This window comes from Ambystoma mexicanum, chromosome 3p (genome assembly GCF_040938575.1).
Source record: "Ambystoma mexicanum isolate Mex_15411 chromosome 3p, UKY_AmexF1_1, whole genome shotgun sequence".
Taxonomy (NCBI): domain Eukaryota; kingdom Metazoa; phylum Chordata; class Amphibia; order Caudata; family Ambystomatidae; genus Ambystoma; species Ambystoma mexicanum.
In genome coordinates this window covers 553,237,646-553,258,893 of record NC_090925.1, presented here as the reverse complement: position 1 = coordinate 553,258,893, position 21,248 = coordinate 553,237,646, and the positions used below count along the sequence as shown (strand labels likewise).

General features: G+C 45.7%; 1 protein-coding gene across 1 annotated transcript in view; it reads right to left on the bottom strand.

Annotated features, from left to right (window-relative positions):
• The window catches only part of PREX1 (phosphatidylinositol-3,4,5-trisphosphate dependent Rac exchange factor 1), a 1,235,108-nt gene that overhangs the window by 368,546 nt on the left and 845,314 nt on the right, over nucleotides 1-21,248 (bottom strand). The window contains exon 16 of the mRNA XM_069651281.1: nucleotides 14,462-14,604. Coding sequence (XP_069507382.1) covers nucleotides 14,462-14,604 — 143 coding nt within the window. The remainder of the gene's footprint in view (nucleotides 1-14,461; nucleotides 14,605-21,248) is intronic.

Here is a 21,248-nt window from a genome sequence, read left to right as displayed (position 1 = left end):
GTGAAAGATGGGGAGATGTATATAAAAGTAGGGAGGTAGCAACGACATCAGCACTAGGGGGGACAGTTGGTAACAACGAAAGGGGAGAAAGAGACCTAATAGATTTAAAAACAGTAACAATAAAAGGAAAAAAGGCAGAGTGGGGGGTGCCATTTATAAATGATTTTTGCAGTGAGGAGGAAGAAGGAGTGGAGAAGGATGGAAGAGAGAGTGAAAGGGAAAGCTTAGATAAACTGTACCTCACTAGAACAAACATAGATTCGCCCTGGATAAGTAGAAGAGGGGAGGAGCTGGAGAGAAGTAAGGAGGAAACGAAAAGAATAGGGGAAACACAAACCAATGAAACCACGCCACCCACATCCCCATCACGCCGCCCTCCCACATCACTACCTACATGTTCAACCACCGCACGCTCTCTGCACAGAATAAAGCTCGCGCCCTTCATGAACGAACTTACACCTTATGCATGTCGGCTCCTCCCTAGTCGCAGGCAAGACAGACAAATAAACATACCCATATTGAACACAGGAAATGATGAAAGAAGGGGAAAGGAAGAAGAGGGAGGTAGGGGCAGAGGTAGTAAGGAAGAATTTGAAGTAGTAAAAGAAATGGGGGAAGAGGAGGGGTGTGAAGACTCAATATCATGGAGCGTAAAGGGTGACACAAGACAGAATTTAATGCCACTGCTGGAGAGAGGAGGGGTTAGACCACAGTATGTACCTTGGAAACATACGGATAAGGAAAATATAAAATGTAGGCTCCCATCACTAAGTGGAGGTGCGGGTAAGTGGATATATGAAATGGAAAAACACACCGCAGGACAGAAACTAGCAGTAGGAGATGTGAAGGGCCTGTTAATATCAATATTAGGGGATAGAGCGGATGACATTTGGAAAAGAGCGGGATTCCATGGGGTAACAATAACAAACACATCGCATGATGGGGCACCATTTGCAAACTGCAGACATGCGCTATGGCAGGCACTAAGAGTGCAGTACCCAGACACCTCAGACATAGGAGCCATTACTTCCCGTAAGATGGGTGAAAATGAGGATCCTGTTGATTATATCCAGGACATTCAAGAGAAGTGGCGCATGGAAACTAGAGAACAATGGGACAAAACACCAGCCATATTTTATCATATACTAGTACAAGGGCTCCCAGAAGGAGTTCAGAAACAGCTAAAGAAAGTAGTAGGAATGGAAGCAAAACCATGGCCAGAAATACAACTGACTATAGTACATCACTGCAGGACATGGCAAGGAAAAATGAAACAAAAGGAGGAGGACAGGAAAACAGAAGAGGCCAAATTAGTACAGAAAAAACTTACTAAATATACAATGGAAGGGGCACTAATAACTACGCCCACACCAATGGCCCAAAGCCCAACGCAAGTAGTGGCTGCACAAGATCCAGCTCAAATAGCGCCCCCACAAGGTGTAATACAGCAAGTGCCGCCTCTGCAATTACACACACCGAACATGGGAGGAGGGTACCCAATGCAAGGAACTGGGTATTATAGTTATAACAGAGGAAGAGGAGGGTTTATGAGGGGGAGAGGATATGGATATAATACCCAGCAACAGGGTGGGGGACTCAGAAATTACTACCCCACAGGGTAACCCGTATACCAGGACAACACAGGGAGCTTCCCATGGCAAAACAGGGAACCACCCGTGTGTTGGAGCTGCGGACTATTAGGACACATGTCACGTACATGTAGGGTCAGGCCAGGAACACCAGCATGGAATGAACAAGCACAACCTAGGACCTCACAAGAACAGCAGGGCATGAAACAACAGCAGATGTCACAACAAGGGAGTGACCAACCACAACAAACACGACAGCCACAAACCTATTCACTGCCACAACAACAAATAACACAGCAACTGACGCCGCCACAACAACAAGTGGCGTTAATACAACCACCACCCCAAACTGAACGAACACAATTGGGTGGGGTGTCGGTGTTGGGACACAACCCTTACACAGGGAATGGCCAATCATTGTACCCCCAATAGGCCAGCCCACAGACGGCCTTGGTGTGTCCCATCCTGTCAGTAACACCTAATAGTGCGGAGGAGCCACGCATAGAGGTAACGATAGGTGACAAAAAATTATCATTTCTTGTTGACACCGGGGCAACCCGGTCTTGCATAAGGGAAGGTAAATTTAAGATGTCAGGCGAAGCCATGAACACCCAAGGATTTTCTGGGGCTAAAGGGTTGGTTCCATTTACTGATAACGTTCCCTTATCTATTGGAGATTATGATCTGTCAGTCCCACTTTTGTATTATAGTGCCTCGCCAGTAAATATACTGGGGAGAGACATAATGAACAGGTTGAATATGACGATCTCCTTTACAGAGGATGGCATAATTTGCTCTACTCCAGGGATTAACATGCTCGCAGCACGACAGATTTTGCAAGCATACTGTGGACAGACAGCGATTAGGGCGGAGCCACTGGATGGCGAGATATTCCAATATGGCACAGACATGGCATTTGCATGGATGCCAGGGATAGAAGGGAAAATATGGAGGAGGCCAGCAGCCTATCTATTCCGACCAGAAACACCAGCTAATGAACTGGAAGGGAAGGTGTTTGCAGTGGACATTGAGAGCATTATTGCAACAGCTGATTATGTTGCTGTGCACGCCCAAGATAAAGAAGGGAGAGCCTGGAGGGCGGTGATAGCACTAGCAGAAGGGTGTAGGCTGACCCAGGTGTCAGATGAAGAGCTGTTCTCAGAAGAAAAGGAAGAAAATGAAATGGTGTTCATGATGAGTGTAGAAATATGGCTAAGAGTGGCTCACAAACAAGTAGCACAGAAAATTGCAATGGCACTTGAGGCACCCGCAGGCACCCCAGTCCCATTTTTTAAGGAGGATATGTCAAAGGTGCCCAAATCATTATGGACTATTAGCCCTTATGACGTGGGATGCATAAAAAGCATAGGGGGTGTAAGGATAAAATTGAAAAAAGGTGACATACTACCAAGAGTGAAACAGTACCCATTGTCAAAAGAGGCAGATGAGGGCATATATGAAACCATAACGGCCCTTATAAACAATGGCATATTGGTCCCCTCAGAATCACCATGTAACACAGCTGTGTACCCGGTGCGCAAGGCTAAAGGGGGGTCTTGGCGCTTCATACAGGACCTCAGACCCTTGAACAACATAGTAGAAGCAGAGTATCCAGTAACAGCAAACCCGGCCACAATATTGTGTGGCATTCCAGCAGAAGCATCACGATTTACAGTGATTGACCTTAAAAATGCTTTTTTCTCAATACCATTACACCCAGACTCACAAGATTTGACAAGCTTCACTTACCGAAATACAAAGTGGAAACATACCAGATTACCACAGGGGTATTGTGAATCACCCTCAATTTTCAATAGAGTAATACAGATGGATTTGGGTAACGTTGAGGTGGAAAGCACAGTGTTACAGTATGTGGATGACATAATAATTTGCAGTACAAACGAAAGCAAATGTAGAGAGGACTCCTTAAAAATGTTGACAATATTGGCTGAAAAGGGGTATAAGGTAGACATGGAAAAGATACAATACTGTCAGGAACAGGTACTTTACATTGGCCAACTGATATCTCAACATGGAAGAAGGATTGCACCACAAAGAGCACAGGCGATCTCAAGCACTCCCGTGCCACAGACTGTGAGAGAACTGCAGCAATTTCTGGGGCTGTGCAACTACTGTAGAGCATGGGTATTTGATTATAGCTCATACATAGGACCCCTGCTTGAGGGTTTGAAGGAAGCAAATAAAGGGGAGAAAAAGTTGGGATGGACTATGGAAATGAGGGAGGCATTTGACGAATTAAAGGACGCGATATCAACTGCTCCAGTACTGGCATCCCCAGACTATGAGCGGCGCTTCTTTATATTTTCACATTGCGACTCAGCAGTGATGAAAGCAGTGTTGGCCCAAAAAACTAGCATGGGCTATAAACCAGTAGCATTTTACAGCGGTCACTTAGACCCTATAATGTTAGGCCACTTCTCTTGTGAACAAGGTCTCGCTGCAGCTGCTTTTGCAGTAGAAAAAGCATCAGCAATAACTATGGGGTGTCCAACTACACTATTTGTGGAACATGCATTATTTGCGATATTGAATAAACCTAAGTCCACACTAACAACACAGAGGGCATCAGGTTATGAGATTATTTTGTCTAAAGCTGAACTAGCAATTGGTAGATGTAGCACGGTTAACCCTGCAAGGTTCCTAGCAGAAGTAATTGAAGAGGGAGATTACGCCCACGACTGCACCCAAGTAACTGAAATGTACTCATGTACTAGGAAAGTTGAAGAAAACGCACTAGAGGGAGGTGAGCTTTTGTTTATTGATGGGTCATCAACTATTGATCAAGGAGATGGGATACGAAGGACTGGGGCAGCAGTAGTAAAAATGATGGAGGCGCCGGTGTGTGTGGCTATGAAGTGTGTACAATTACCACAGCATTACTCTGCTCAAGCCGCGGAACTCGTTGCACTAATATTGGCATTAAAGGAAAGTTTTAATAAAAGAGTAACTATATATTCTGACAGTGGATATGTTACATCAACTGTCCACTCAGGGCTATCAAAATGGAGAAGAAGAGGGTTTAGGAGAGCTGATGGCACTCCAGTACAACATGCCCTCTTGTTGGCTGAACTAATTGAAGTAATAAACGACCCCCAAGAACTAGCCCTGGTAAAATGCACCGCACACACAAATGGAGAAGACTACGTCTCAAAAGGAAATGCAGCAGCAGACGCACATGCGAAATATGCTGCATATTTTGGTGAGATATGGAACCCCACAGACTCACAGAGAGGGAGAGGGAGGGGAATAGCTAGGGAGATGTTAATAAGAGAAGGGTACACCCATCTCCCAGCCACACAGATTATGGAACTACAAGCGGCTGCACCAATGGCCGAAAAAGAAGTATGGGTGAAAAGAGGATGCACAATGTCACCAACTGACGCACTATGGCGCCAGGGTGGCACTGGGAAAGTTGTAATACCGTTGGCACTGTTAAATACCGCCCTGAGCCAATTACATCACCCTGCCCATACAGGCAAGGAAATAATTGCAGCACGAATTAGAGAAGATTGGTTTTGTCCCGAGTTAACCTCTCATGTGTCAAATTTTATCAGCAATTGCCTCACATGTCAACAGTTTACGGCCGGTCATACTTTAAAAGTGATAAGAGGTACCATACCCCGGCCAGAAGGACCTTTTCGGCACCTTCACATTGACTATGTTGATATGATCAACATATGTCAAGGTAATAGGTATATGATTGTAGTAGTATGCCCATTTTCTAGGTGGATTGAAGCAGGGCCCTGTTCACACCCTGATGCGTTTAGAGCAGCCAAATTCATAGTAAGGGAGGTCTTCCCCAGGTGGGGAGTGTGCGAGGTGTTAAGATCAGACAACGGCCCCCATTTCGCAAACGAAATGTTCCAGCATATCACATCCCTGCTGAACATTAAACACAAATTTGCATGTGCATACCACCCACAGGCTAATGGTGTATGTGAACGCCTGAATGGCTTATTGAAGGAGGCAATTGCTAAAATACAACAAACAACAAAGAAAAGTTGGTTGTATTGCCTTCCGTTAGCATTGTTTGAACTTAGAAACAGGCCAGGGTCCGACCACCACCTCACCCCTCACGAAGTGGTTACTGGACGCCAAATGCGCCTTCCCCTAACACCAACGTCAAGGGCATTCACCGACCACGAAAGTTCAGCGAATGTGTTAGGTGATGAAATGTATCAATATGTGTCTTCTTTGATTACTAGTGTCGTGTTTGTGTCTCAACAGCTCGAGCGCACACGGGGCGGGTCTACCAGCAACCAAGAAAAAGACGAAAATACAGAATTGGGAAAGGAGAACTTGTGCAAACTTGCCAAAGGTGACCACGTACTACTTCGCAATTTCAATAGGAAGTGGAACCAGAAGAGGTTCACTGGCCCCCATCTGGTAGAGGACGTATCAACAAGAGCAGTAAAACTAAAGGATAAGCGTGCCTGGAACCACCTACATGACGTAAAGATCTACAAACTGCAGACCCGCCCCAGCGCCAACGACAGGTCCATTGGAAGAACAGCAACCACATCCCCTACAGCGGAAGAAAGTTCCACCACAGACAACAACCCAATTGTTCCCTCGGAGACAATAACTGACGAAGAAGGGAGTGATCCCCATACTGCCCACCCCATGATCACTCGCTCAAAGAGTAAAAATACTTCCGCCATTTGAGCACAAACCCCCCCCATTGACTGCTAAGTACAGTTGTAACTAAAACTGAAGGACATGCTTGCACTAATACACATGTAAACACGTGAATGTTCTCTTTTTTCTCTCGCACATACAGGAACTGCGTAATATTGTATTGTTAAGAAAGCTAATTAACAAATTCAGTGTGCAGGTGTAGATGGTGCTGCCAGACGATAACTACCCAGAAGAATTGTCACACCAGTTCGTAAACGAAATAAAGAGGCCAACATACTTAAAAAGGAGAAGGGTACGTGTCTACTACACAGCCTTCCTCCTGGCCATAGAATATCACATGCCCCACCTCCACCCATACTTGCCGGTCTTAAGAGACCCATCACTTAGAGTAGCGTGGGAGCAGCTCTTCGCCTGGGCACTGAATGACTACTTGATAGGGAGAGCTTAAAACTAACATTTAATAACAAGCACTTTTGAGAATTTTTAGGCGGGCAACTGTAACGTCGCAAGAATAAGCTGCCAGGACTGCAGCAAGGTAAGAGCAAAATGCCGGTGAAATTAGCATATGTAATAAAAATAATAGGGATTTTTATGATCACCGGGTTCTTGGCTGCCTCTGTCTGGCAGTACAGCTATGCTATCGATTTTATTGCTGCACCCAAACTTAATATACCCCCGCCCTCTGCTGCAACAGGTGTTACGTCAGGTGGTAATAGTAACATTGCACCCAAGCAAAATAGAGTTAAACGCAGCACATACTCAGACAATAAAGGTATTGATAATTATGTACAAGATTCAGCACACGTCACAAACAACATATGGTACCAGCACATGACCCGCATTGGTAAGCAGACAACTGAGGATAGCTGTTACGTTTGCTCATTAATACCATACGCCATGAGCGCTTCACGAACATTTGTTGCCACAGAAATAGATGAAAAAACAGCACAGTGCATAATATATTTGGCCCTGTTCCAAACGAAAGGAAGATTTCAAGGAACAGTAGTGCACATGACATGGAAAACGCGAGACTCATACCCATATGAAAACAACTTCCTCAAGACCTATCTGAGTTATCACAAGACCAGTTTACATGCTGAAGCATTCAGGTACATAACAAGTGGCCCTGCAAAAGGAGAAACAAAGAAGGTAACACTGCAGTATCTACCATGTGATTGGTACGCCACTGAAGTTCCGGGTAAACAAGGATGCTGGGAAAGGCCGCTACTGACGATAACAGGAAAGGTGTATCTTGACAACAGCTGGGAGATAGGAGTAATTGGCAGCAACATGGTAACAAAAGAAACTATCTCAACCATCGAGACACACAATCATCGATGTTGGACGACGTGGATCAAGTACGTACCAATGCTCACGTGGGTAGAAGAAGATGAAGACCCAATAACAATATTACCATTGACTGCGCCCAAAGTATGCTACCAGCATAAAGGAGAGGTGGACGTAGGATATAACACCAATTGTGCAAGTGTGATGGAGTTACCTGAGGGGGGTGCGGGAACAGCAGTAATAATGGACCATTATTGGGCCTGTGGAGAAAAGGCATATCATACACTGCCTCCCCTGTGGAATGGTGTGTGCACAATGGTACACGTCAATGTACCATCACTAGTGGTACCTAAGAAGCATGTCAATGTGGCGAAATTTCCTAAAATGGATGAAGGGGATAAGAGACGAAAGAGATCTGCACCACTCCAGAAGGAGCAAGAGAACAAGACCAACAGCGAGGATACTGTCCTAAATAGGAGAAAACGACAAGGAGAGCCACTAACAGGAAATTACCTGTGGGGAAGGTCGGAAACAGAACTAACGTCAATACCGCCAGAACACAGACTATTCAGCAGAGCAGCAATGTTTTTCTCCTCAATAATACATCCGGGACTGCAGGCATACGCAAACGCAAAATGGCTCCAAATAACCAGATGGGAACTAATGATGACCATCAATTCAACAGTAAATGGGTTCAACGCAATTAAAGAGGAGCTGCAAGCTGTAAGGATGGTAGCACTACAGAACAGATATGTACTGGACCTTCTCACAGCAATGGAAGGAGGAGTTTGTGCAAAGATAGGACAATCTTGCTGCACGTTCATACCTGCCAACGATGCTGACAATGGTACACTGACAGAAGCAGTTTCACAATTGGCCCAGATGCACTCTAAAATGATGGACGAGAGTAACGGTGTAAACAAGGATAAGAGCTGGTTTTCACTATTATGGTCATGGATGCCATCTTGGCTGTCAGATGGACTGAAAATAATAGTGGGGTGTACTATTTTGGCTGGAGCTACTCTGATCATAATTAGATTTTGGAAAGCCCGGAAGGCACGCACGGCTGACGAATTGCTGGAAATGGTGGGAATGCACCCCTTGATGCCAGCAGATGATGGTCAGCATACAGGGGTGATAATACAAGAGAGGGAGAAGCTGCGCACACAAATCATCACCAACCATCTAGATCCACCATCAGTGAAGATCGAGAACCCAAGGAACCCCAGGAGTTACATAGGAAGATGGGTATACTGTACTCCTGGAGGAACATGTGAATACATGTATTGGTCGTTTGAAGATCATGTAAACCATTATGGACATCTCGGAGGGATAACTAAGATATGGAGGGTAAGAGGAGATAACGAGAAGGATATGTTTGTGGTCGACAAGTCGACCAGAGGGGGGACTGAAGTGGGAGAATGGAAGACCAGGCTCCCGTCCTTCACCTCTCGTGCTTGGCCTAGAGGGTCACGGCCCAGACACCCGCCGCGAGAAGAGTTTGTCCAGTTACCAGACGACCAGGTACCATGGTACAGGAACATACGGATGTGTCCACCTGTTTGCCCAGCAGCCCGCACTGGCCATGCCGACACCTGCGGCTCGGATCAGCTAGACTAAAAACCACACGTCGTTAGAGATGCCATGACGACCTAGACAACGGGAAGCACATCTGTACAAATATACACACCTAACATTTCCACACCAATCTACACGAAGAACATACTCAGTGCTCTGACGTAGGCGACATGCATATTCACGGACGTGCATCTTTATTATTTTTACATAGGCTTTCAGAATGCAGAAACGCAAGATGCATCATGAACTCATCTATAACGCCGCTTGCTCACGCTTCTCTTGAAACCTGTTACCACCATGAGAGGTATAATAGAAACACGATACTGGTCTTGGAAATATATGCCACTATAACCTAAAGCACCCATGCCCGAAATGGATCACTTATACACCAGGCCCAAGTAGGCCTCAGGCAAGAGTTCCCGTGGACATTAACAAAGCAAAAGTCAGGTTGCTGATCCCGCAGAATAAGCCTGGTGGAGCAACCAGCCAAGGTCGCAATGTTGCAAACCCACATCCAAGAACAAATCATCAAAGGCATGATGTTGCAACCTCGCACTCCGTGTACCAACGTTAAAGTCATATCTACAAATTAAACCAGACACACAGTGGAAAAGCAATATTAATTGTGCAGAATTCTGCCTCAAACACGGTCCCGCCTCACGTGACCAAGCCGAACCTGACGAGATGCCAAAGCCCAGGAGAAAAAAAGGCGTCTGGGTCCCTCGCTACGAGACATAGGCCGATACACTTGAAAGGCTCAATGGACATCTGCTACAGTGGGAGCGGTCAGTCTTCCACCTATGAATAAATCCTCACATTGTCTGCACGTACCCATATTGAAACATTGTTGCAAACACAGGTACACCGAGAGCTGGGAACAACGGTGGTCCCAGGCTGGGGAGCTCACGGATGCACCAATCAGAACATGGGGCTCTTATCTCAGACGTCAGTAACATTAGCCAATCCTCAGGGGTCTTCATGTAACAATTCTTATGTATCTAATTATAGGGACAACCCAGATATACCACCTGACTACACCTTGACCACTAATATCATTCTCTATATGTGTACTATACTAACCCTACCACTCGAGCAACCAATTAAGAGTGGCGATAGGTTTTTTGTTAACTTTCTGAAGTGACGCAAGTAGCGCGTCATATTACAGTAAAAAGGGCCTGCGAGACCCACGATTGTGTGTGTGTCAGGACGAACGCGTACGCTCCTTGACCCATCCCTGCCGTTTGCATAATAAACAGCAGAAGTTGCCTTGCTCCTTGTGTGTGCCTCATACTCTGTCTCCATCCGAGATATACACGGGAGGAGTTGGGGCCTCCCTGCCCGGAGGTCTGCGGACGGCCCGGCCGACCCCGGCAGAATTTCCCCCCGACAATTCCATGTGCCAACTGCGCAGCACTTGTAACCACGTGGCTCTCAAAATCAAGATAGACCAGAAACATTGAATAATCACGGCAGAGATATGGAGCCGGTCCCTGGCATTTGAAATCCACTGGAGGTGGCAATCTGGAACTGTTAAGATCCTCTTTTGAAAATTGAATTGTTTGTAGCCCCTACGGGGCAGGGAAGTGCGAACAAGATTGGCTTGGGGAACCATAACGGAAGACCAATGGGGGCACAATGAGGAGAATTATAAGGAAGGACAAGAAACAGGAAGGTGTGGGAAACTAAGGAAAGTCTGATTCAAAGTGTTCAACTTAAAAGTCTCTGTGTGTCCAAAACCTATCTTCGCCCTCAGAACTAAAGCTACACAATGTGTAAGGATGTCAATAACCAAAGAAATATTATTCAACAGAAAGTCCGAGCTTCTCCCAGCTCTTAGCCTCTTTTTCAGCATCCCTTCCCCAAGTTCAAGAAAGTTCCACAAAAGTCACAAGGTTACCTTTCTCAAGTTCAAGGCGATACAGTTGTGCCCAATCCTCAGGGTTCCCTTCACCAAGTTCCAAGCAACACAGTTCAAACAAAAAGTGGATTGCGGTTCCGTACTCAAAGCAGCGTTTATAGTCCTCAGATCTCAGGGTTCCCTTTCCCAAGACTTCAATGCACCAACGGATATTTGTTTCAGGCTTTAAAAGTTCAACACAAATTCAGGACAACTTGACCCACCTTCTAGTTTGCATCACCAGCTTACTTGTAGTGTTCCTTCTTGTTGCATTTCACAATATCTTAGGCTTTCACAATGCAGGGCTCTGTTCTAGGCGCAGTTGTCAGACCACATGATCCACCTATCACAGGTCATGCAACCAGGAACCCTAGGCTCTTCTGCCCACACAGGTTTTTCTGAGTTGGCCCTTGTGTCCAAATTCACCTTTGCTTTGCTTCTCTTTGTCAGCATCTTGGCTTTATGCAAAGGTTCACATTCTCATGGCATCTCCCGCAGAACCTCTTGGCTTGGCCATTATGTGTCACACACCTCTTGTCAATCTTTCTCTTGGCCGCACTGTACTTATAAAAGTTCCCTTTGAGATGATTTTCGGTATTCCCCACCTTTCTGTCACACGCTTTGATGCTGGTGCTCTTTACCCGTCAGTTGCTTTCAAAGGGGCACTGTCCTCTTTTGCTTTCATCAACTCTTAGTTTTGCCCAGGAAAGTTTATCAATACAATATCCAATGTATGTAGTTTTACTTTGGATCAAGACTTCATTCAGTTCAGTATTCAATATGCATAATTTAACTCTGAATTTTCATTCGGTTTGGGATTTAATATGCATAATGTAACTCTTCTTTGAGTTTTCATTCAGTTCAGAATTCAATATTGGTCATACAGCACTTTAGTGTTCACGCATAGCCCTTGGGAGTGCCCCCGGCTTTGAGTGACACCTCTTTGCACTCACCGGCACTTGGCCTTCCTCCTCCAGCTGCTTGCGGCTTCTATCCAGCTTCACATGTGAGCGTGGCCAGGCTCTGTGATCCCTGCTTGCACTTCGGGTGCCTGTAGCTTCTAATCTGCTTCACATGCGTGCAGGCCAGTCTCCGTAAGCCCAGCTCATATCCCGGGTATTGTTACTTGCTCGCAGCCCTGGCTGCTTTCTCTGGGCAACGGAGGCTCCCACAACTGTGGCAGTCTAACAGCTCGACTTGGCTTGGGCTCCATAGGTTGTCTGGGAGATCGTCCGGCATCCTGACTTCCTCTGAAGTCCCACCACGACTGTTTCCTCACAATACACGTTCTCTGCTGGTCTCTCCCATAAAGGCCTCTCTGCTGCTCTTGCTCCTGTACTGTTTCACCAGTCTACCTTTATACACCTGCAACCACTTGACCGGTTGCATGCGTGGATTCTCAAATGAGTTTGTCTGACCCTTGTTAAAGGGGCATGCCTGACTTTCCAAACACTCTAAAAGCATCTTCTTCATCCAAGTCCTAGAGTAGTAAACTGAAGTTTTAGTGTTCAGTACTCTTAATCACCTTCTTTTCGTCGCAGGACTTTGAGGATAAATGTGAGGAAATGAGGCAAGAGGTTTTGCAGGAGCCTATAAAGGCTGGGGGAGGGGTAAGTTGGTGATTAATAGGGAAAGGGGGATAACATGTCTTGCCTGTGGACATCCCACTCCCAGTCCCCAAGGGTCCTCCCTTGCTTCTCCGCCCCCCACAGTCTGGCTCCAATAATAAGGGCCTTCCCCTGGCCACCTGCGAAGATCCATGGGGAGCAGGAGTGAGAAAACCCTAAGGGTTCCCACATACCCTTCCCTAATGCCGGTTGGACCGAGGTGCTTCACTGGGAAACAAAGTTAAAATCCACATCACCTTGCGCTCAACCCTTCTGGTGTTTCTCTGTTAAGCAAAAGGGTTGAAGGTTCAAGCAACCCTGCATAACCCTTGGGTTGGATTCTTCCCTCTGATGTACCGGGTTCACCCCTAAGAAAATAGCCTTTTCTTCCCTATTAGTTCTCAGTTCAGAATGGGGAGGTTCTAGTTTCCTTGAGCGAGGAAGTGTAGCTCTAAGAATTTTAAATTTTATTTGGGACACCTATGAAATCCATTGATCGAATTGAGGTAACTTAGTTCCCAGGACTAATTGGATTGGTAAGTTGGGAATTGCACCACTACAAGACATAATTCTGTACCCAAGATGGTGAGGGATACTGGGACTTGTGCATGATTTTTAATATATCCCCGCACACAGCCTACTTCCTTTTCACCCATTCTCCTCCATTTCTGTGGGAGTAGTTCAGCTAGTATGGCACATCTTTTACTCCCTCTATCTAGTTGGACCCAAATGGTCTTCCCTTCTAGTTGGACCCAAAGGGTTTTCCCTTCTAGTGTGGCACACCCTTTACTCCCACTATCTAGTTGGGCCCAAAGGGTTTTCCCTTCTAAGGTGACAGGGACTTGATATTATAGGTTATTTATAATGTGCTTAATACCCAGAGGTTTCTAAGTGCGGATCCGGGGATCGAACCTGTGGTGTTCCGCGTCGTCTTGCTTCCAAGGCGAGCACGATGCCCATGAGCTATCCTCCCGAGACATAGGAGGATGTATTTCCTGTGTACAAGAATGTGGCAGGTTGTTTCTTATTCTCACTCCTTTTCTTTCTCCCTGGTGATCTTTCTCTGTGTCCCATTCATAGTTTGTTTTTATTGTACTAGGTTGAGTGTAAAGAATATGGGCATAAGATGGTTCGCTACTTTCTGTCTGAATGGGTTTCTTCTCACTTAGTGATCGTTCTGATGGAAAAGAAGGGGGATCGACCTGGTTAAAGGCACAATATTTTATGGAGTGTCTGTAGCCTTTACAGGAGTAGCCCTTTTGATGGTGGTCACGAGGTGAGGTTATGCTGGTTAGGAGGTGAGGTTATACAGAATGATTGGCTTTTCCATTTTCCTCCTCGTGGGCATCCATACAGGCACATGCAGAGGCGAGGAAAGGAAAAGAACGGAGAGGTGTGAATAGGGAAATTAGAGGGCTGACAGACTCTTAAGATGCACACATCGTAGAAGAAATGAAGCAAAAAAGGCAATGCACAGAATGAGGAAAGAAAATGACATATAACGTCCATCTTTCTGTATTGTGAATTCCTGTAGATGTTGTCACATAGACGCCTAAGAGTGGAGTTTACGATGGGTTAGACAGAAGAGATTTCAAGTAATAAGTAGAACATTTAAAATAAGGCTTGCAATTGTTTTCTTGATTTCCCAATTTGCAACAAAGAGTTCACAGTGCAGCCACGTTCCATGGTCACGTGGCACAGAAAGGAAACGGAGAAAAAATGCATATGCACAAATACAGCACACTAGATAAATGGCTGCCGATTCGGAAGGGTCCCGCAGAGATGACCTCATCAGTCCGACTGAACAATCCGATTGTTTAAATAAGCAAAGTGCCGGTTCCTACCAGCAGAGTCTTGGCCAAGATGTTTTCAATGAGCTTGAAGTCATTGCGCAGCTGTTTGTTCTTGGAACTGGTCCCTTCCATCTCCTCATCGGCGTAGAAGCGGAAGAACTGAGACTCATCTTTGAACTCACTCTTCTCCAGCACTGAGGACCACAGAGGCAAGAGAGACAATGAGCTATTAATTGCAGCAAACAACGTTATATTTCTATTACGAATATACATGTGGGGAAAGGGTATGGTTGAGAAAAGGGCAGCTTTTCAGAGGCAAAGACATGTTTAGTTTTTCAGAAAGACTCCCTATCCACGACGAAATTAACGGATTGCATGCAAATTCAAGGATACTGCTCATAATATAGGGCCGACGATGCAACAGGGTTAGTACCATGAGGAGTAAACCTTCCAATCCTAAAGGACTGCCCGACCCACCTCACCAGCTTCCATCTCACGGGATTATTCAGTGCATATTACAAGTATAAAATCACTGACTCTATGCTTTCAATGTCAAAATGTGTGTGTTGCGTATTTCTGTCACTCTCCCCGGTCTATGTTCTATTATGCCATGCCTCTGTAATGTTTGGCTCTCCAGATGTTTTGGACTTCAACTACCATCAGCCCGATCCAGCACTGTCAATGGGGATGGATCATGGGAGCCGTAGTCCAAAACATTTGGAGAGACCACGGTTTTATCCCCTGCGTCATCTGGTTTACCTCAACCAACACAACATTGCTCATTGTAAAGGCACTCTATACAGGGACTACCTTCTGCCACTCTTACTGTTACTCTGTACATCATTTCTGGTCGAAAGGACATCTTAGTCCAATGAATGCATGGGTGTACACTTATGTGACTTAAGTCAATATATTCAGTGATGGTTCTGGGGCTACATACTTGAATTCCCATTACAGATATCCTGATTGAACAAAACAGCATCATTTGAGGGCCATTTCATGGATTTCAGGACAGAGTCTGAGAAACTGACCAATGGAAACACTCGGCAAACGTGCATAATGCACAGAGAAATGCATACTACAGCAACAGACATGAAGCAACATTTCAAAAGAAATGATTAACTATTGGTACCTGGTGGGGCCACAGGTCCAGAACGGGGGCTGGGAGCCACCACCTTCCCCTTCCACCTGCCCTGCACCCTGCGTCCCCATCCCCCAGGGGCATGTCCAGACTCTTGACTGGGGTGGCTCAATTCCGAAACTGACTTATGCAGGGGTAGCATGAAGTACGAGCGCATACTCGCACATAATGATCATAGTTTAGGATAATGGCCTGGCAACTGGTGTGGCCAATCAGATTCCAGGGGTAGCACATGGCACCACAAGTCACTGCTCACCCCCCTTTTCCACATGTTCAGCCCCACTCACTTGCTGCTGGCTTTTCCCTTTTCTGTGCCGGGAACAGTAGTGTTCCTGGCGCGTCGCCTTAGTGCGACTAGCCAGCATGGAAAGAGATGGGATTACAGGTATTTACCCTTCTCCCCCATCCATGATGGCCATCTTATTTTGTAGTTTTTTTTTAAGTTGAGAAACTGCGAACACAACTTTTCTCAACTTAAAATAAAACACTATTAGTGTCCCAGTACAACATTCCTAATAGCAATATTAAACTTGCATGGCGGGGGGTGGGGGCAATACCTGGGCAGGTAATTCCCTGATCTATCACTAAAGCCCTTGCATCTGTCTGACCCGGGGAATTACCTGGCCCGGTATGTCCCCCCCCACCCTCGCTCGAGAAATATTGCTTAATCATTGTAAAGCCGAATGTCCCAAGGTACGGCTTTGAATCGGCCCAGCTCCCTGTCAGTTTTGTCCTTGCTTTTTTACAAAAGTTTTTCGATAAACTCTAAACTCGTAGCTCATCAAGGAAGTGGAGTCCTGATGTGTACCCTGCTGGACCCGAAGTTTGGCCAGTCTCTGCATTACAATGGGTGCATCGTTCTCCCCTAGGTCAGTTCCCTTGCACAGCTGGCATGAAAACACAGTGCTAGATCTTACAACCACGCCTTATTCCTGTGAAATTATGTGTGCAACACGGATGTGGCCATATGTTGAGGCTTTGCCCACGCAGGATTTCAAAGTGCTATGCAGCTCAGGACCAGGAGAGGCCAGAATGAATGCGATATCTGGATTCAAGTCTAGGGGCCCAATTCACAGAAGCGTTTTATAATGGCAAAACCCCATTGGAAAACGCTCTGTGAATCGGGGCCTAAATCTGCAGCTGACATGTTTGCCTGGGAAGGAGCTTGTGACACATGAATGTTGTGGCTCCCACTGACTAGGTGCCCTCTAAGATGTTTGACTTAATACAACCCGCTGACTGGGACTTGAGGCCATTCTACTCACTCTAAGATTCCATGAGCTCGTAAGACTGTTAATGTTAAATGTTAAAGGTATATGTACCGCGCACCATCACCAACGGAGTTGTTCCCCAGGCACTCTGGCAGATCTGCAAATGAGAAGGTGGGATGGGTTAGTAGGGAAGCGGAGTAGGATAGTGAGAGGAGTGTTGTTCTGTTGGCAGCTTCAACTCGGTATACACCGGGTGCTGAGCTTTGGTGCGAGTATTGGATCGATGTCAGTCCTCGTGTGCTGTTGGTGTTGCTTATGTGTTGTTGCGTGTTGTGAAGTACGTGCGGGTTGTTGTGGGAGAGATGGTTGTGTGAGGTTTTGAGTGAGATAAGTCTGCAGAAATGCTGAGTTTTTTGTTAGTCAGTTGTGTGAAGGTTAACAGAAGTTCAGAAATCTGTCCGAGTGTGGCACTCGCCAACCCTCCCAATTTCATCGGGGTGGGCAAAAGGGCTACACCTGACAGGGTTTTGGTTTGTGTGCGGCGCTCCATGTGCTGTTCTAACGAGCTTTGTAAGTGTTATGATTGCTCCTCGCCGTTCTATTCTAGCCAGCTCTGTAGGTGTTAAATGCCGATGGATTGATTAATGTGGGTTGGGTGTCTGTTCTCCTCCTTGGGTGCTGGGGACTGATGAAGTTACTTTCTAAAAGATTTCTAACCATAAGAAAATGCTGATGACTGGACATGAGAAAGCTTGCAAACCTTAAAAGCCCTTCCTGGTGGCAAGCTTTGCTCATTAACTGGGGAAGGTGATCCCCCAACTAGAAGCTGGAGGACAAGAAAGTATTTGCCTTCACTCAGTCTAGCCATGACAACTGCCTCAGCTCGTGACCCTTGCAAGCCTGGTTTGATTCAGTCACCTTGCTGACCACATCAACAAAGAGGTGGTCTCATGAGAAGTGCAAACGTGCCAGCTAGCAAATCCAAACCCATTCGGCTGCCCAAAGCAAATTGCACACAGAGCCATACTGCACGCACTCTTAGGAGTACATCATTACCCGATCTTCATTGGGATCTATGTGATTCCTGCAACCCCCAGAAATCCGCCGGCCGAAAATGAAGACTTTTCTTTTTCAACCCCCTTTACACCACATACATATGCGGGGGAGACCCCCGCAGCCCCACATACTTGTATTATATCCCACACCTTCCACATAGTTATGTGATGTAAGGGGGGGTTGAAAAACAAAAGTCTGAATGTTTCGGCATTTGGAATTCTGGAGGCGGCAACATTTTGGTAGATTTCCTCTTCATTGCAGTAGTTCACCTGCACTCCTGACCCTGAGTCAACCTGGCACTGCAATTCTGTTAGAGCAACTGCAAGAGTTCTGACTACAAGGTGCCATCTGCATTGTGAGACTGATTCTTAGTCCAAAGGTCTGGCTTTGGGTAAATCACCCTCACAGGTGGACTCTATGAGACTGAACGATGCAGAAGCCAGAGCCCAGTAAGAAGACAGTGCATTAAGGGATCAGCATCAGAACCACTACGAACATAATCCCTCACCTGGCAGCCAACCTAAATCCCAAGCCTAGTCCAGCATCCTCCCAGGGAACCTATGAATCACATTAATATGGTAACAAGCACCAGTACACCCACAACCAACAGTAAATTGTGGGGGACAGGGAGCTTTGGCCACAGAAGATTTTGTTGAAGAAGAACCTTTTACAACAGATTTTGACTCAAATATACGTGGCGGGTGAGTTTAGCCAAACAATCAATGTAGGGGTGTTCAGTGAGGGTCTCCGCTGCATAGATGTGTGAAGAAATCGACCAGTTAAATAAAAGAAGAAGCTATGAACACTTTTCAAACAGATCACATTGAACCGAATTGTGGTCAACCCCAAGAGTTAAATGAGAATAAACACTTCCTTTTCTAGACTTTGGACTTTCTTAATTTTGAACTTACTGACACTGTACTCGAGTAGTGAATTGACTTACCTTATAAGAGGTAAAATATTTTAACTACAGCCCTGTGAGGCCCTTCCATTTATTCAAATTGTATACTGTGTTATGATGTACATTGGCTGCTTCACTCTGTTTGGGAGCTTGGCCTTGGCTGCTTGACCACCAGTATCAACAGGTAAGCCCAAAGAAGGAGTGCTGCCTACTCTACATCAGAAACCTAGAACTAATCTAAGCAATGTGCCTGTGGAAAAACACCCAGCAGATAGTCATTAAATGCTAGCCATTTCACAGTGAGTTTTCACTTGCCAGGATGCCATCTGTGAGGGTAGGCAATCCAAAGCTTGCCTCACTTTTTTAATGCTCAATGTTGAAAAGTAAAGTGCACATGTGTCCTCTTTGCTGGACCCAATCTACTATCATACCGGCTACTGCCATGTCATTTTTCAAAACGGCAGCTACAGAGTAACATGTAAATTCAGTCGAATAGCCTACAGGAATCCAAGTTAATTTCAACAGCCATGTGTTGCCTTCAACCATGTTCTCCAATGATTTAAATTATACATGGCGGAGTTAACCCAAGCACTGGCGGCAGTTTGGTTAAATATAAGTATATAAAGCTATAACTAATTTGACATAGTGCCCGATGAAGAAATACAATATTAGATTGATAAAACCGCTTGGTGTCATTTTATTATCCGCTGGTTTCCTTTGCCTGCCTACAATTTCAGGGCTTTTATGTAGCAGTCTGGGGCTGTACTGCACCCACAACAAGCTGCTGGTCCCCAGCCCAGAAGGCTCCCTTCATTCTCTGTCTGGAAGGCTTGACAGCTCCTTAGAGGCACAGCACACACCCCAGGGGTGGTGTGGTGGTGGTGGCTGGTGCTTCAAATAAAGGTTTGGCTGCACAAAAGGGATGTCACACCAAGTACATAATGACTTAAGTCTTTTTGAGCTTAGGCATACAGAGGCAGGAATAGTATACAGTAGCTCAAGAGAACTGTTACATGTTGTAGAGGTATTCCACCATCTTTGAAATCCCTAGCCTATATTTCCTTCCTGCCCTCCCTTCCACCCGCCTGCAGACAAGGCAGTTCAGGAGCAGACATCGGAAGGCGAAGTCTCTCGTTACTGTAAAGGGCCTGCAAGACAGGATTGTAGTGGTTGAGCCAAAAGAATAAGACTGGAATATATCTGTAGTGGTTCTGTCTCCCTAGCCTGGTAGGAAGGGCCCTGACACTGAAGACCCTACTCTTTACTTTTTCAAAAGTACACATGAGTTTGAACATTGATGCCAAGACAAATTGCATACCTACCCGTTATTATTCCCAGAGAGCCACATTGATCCACGGTCTGCATATTCTCAGTATTCCTTTACAGTGGTGGGTTGTTAGTGCTCTTAATAGCATGTTTGATATGATAAGGCATTTATAACGCACCTATACACAAGTGTTTCAAGGCGTGACGTGGCACGTGGCAAGGGAGGGGGGAACAGAGGGAAGACAGAGAACGATCATACTAGGCCAAATGTCATTCAAATTGTGCAAGTGCAGGGGAAGGGAGAAGAGGAAAAGTTGCGAGTGGAATAGGGGGTGGGTTAGTGCAGTATATGGGAAAAATAGAATAAATAACAATATGAGAAGTAGGGCCAGCAGGTGGCAAGTGCAAGGTAAGTGTAGACATCAGGTGTCAAATCCTGGAGGATGACTGTAGGGATACAGAGAACAGTCCCCAAGTGTGGGGGTTGCCAGGGAGGCAGTGCAGGTGTGTAACAGGCAGAGGAGGTGACCTTGCCCCCCACTGCCAGTTTTAGTTTCATTTAAAACTCCTACTTTTATAGAACCTTGATTAGACATTGCTTTTATTTTGGTAGCAGAGTTCTAGTTTTGTTTTGGATGCTTCCTTGCTGGCCCACACCCATCTTGAAGTATAGCCTGCACTCTGCCCATTCTACCTTAGCGAGGTGAAGGAGGTGGACCATTCATGTTGTGCTTGTTTCACCTTTATGTTTGAGACCATTGCTAGTTTAGTAGTATTGTGGAGGGGGCTAGGAGTTTAAAAACCACTACTCATCCCTGTAAATCTGTTGAGATGCAGTCATTTGTGTTGCCATTTTCTGGCTTTGCAATTCCCAACGTGAATGGTGGAAACAGTATGCCAACGGTAGATCTCTAGGGTCAAGACCTAAGTCACATTTATTCTTTAGGCTGGGGTTTATAGAATGTTTGGGGACCCAACCAAGCATTCAAAAGGTCCTGGGCCTTCATTTCTTTAATACAGACTAGCTGATGCAGACTATTTCTATAAGCATTTTTGAAGATAGCAAGTCTTCCTTGTGTAGTGTTGGCCCAAGGTTGCTTCGAAAAGTAAAAAGCATGAAATTACCGTTTTACAGCAAACCCAAAAGCAAATCATTTAAGTTACTTAAATAGATATTGAAAGATCAACTGCACTAAATTACATTAGTACCCTGTGAGGGACAATCAGATTGTTACAATCAATCGATTTGCCCTCAACGGGTCC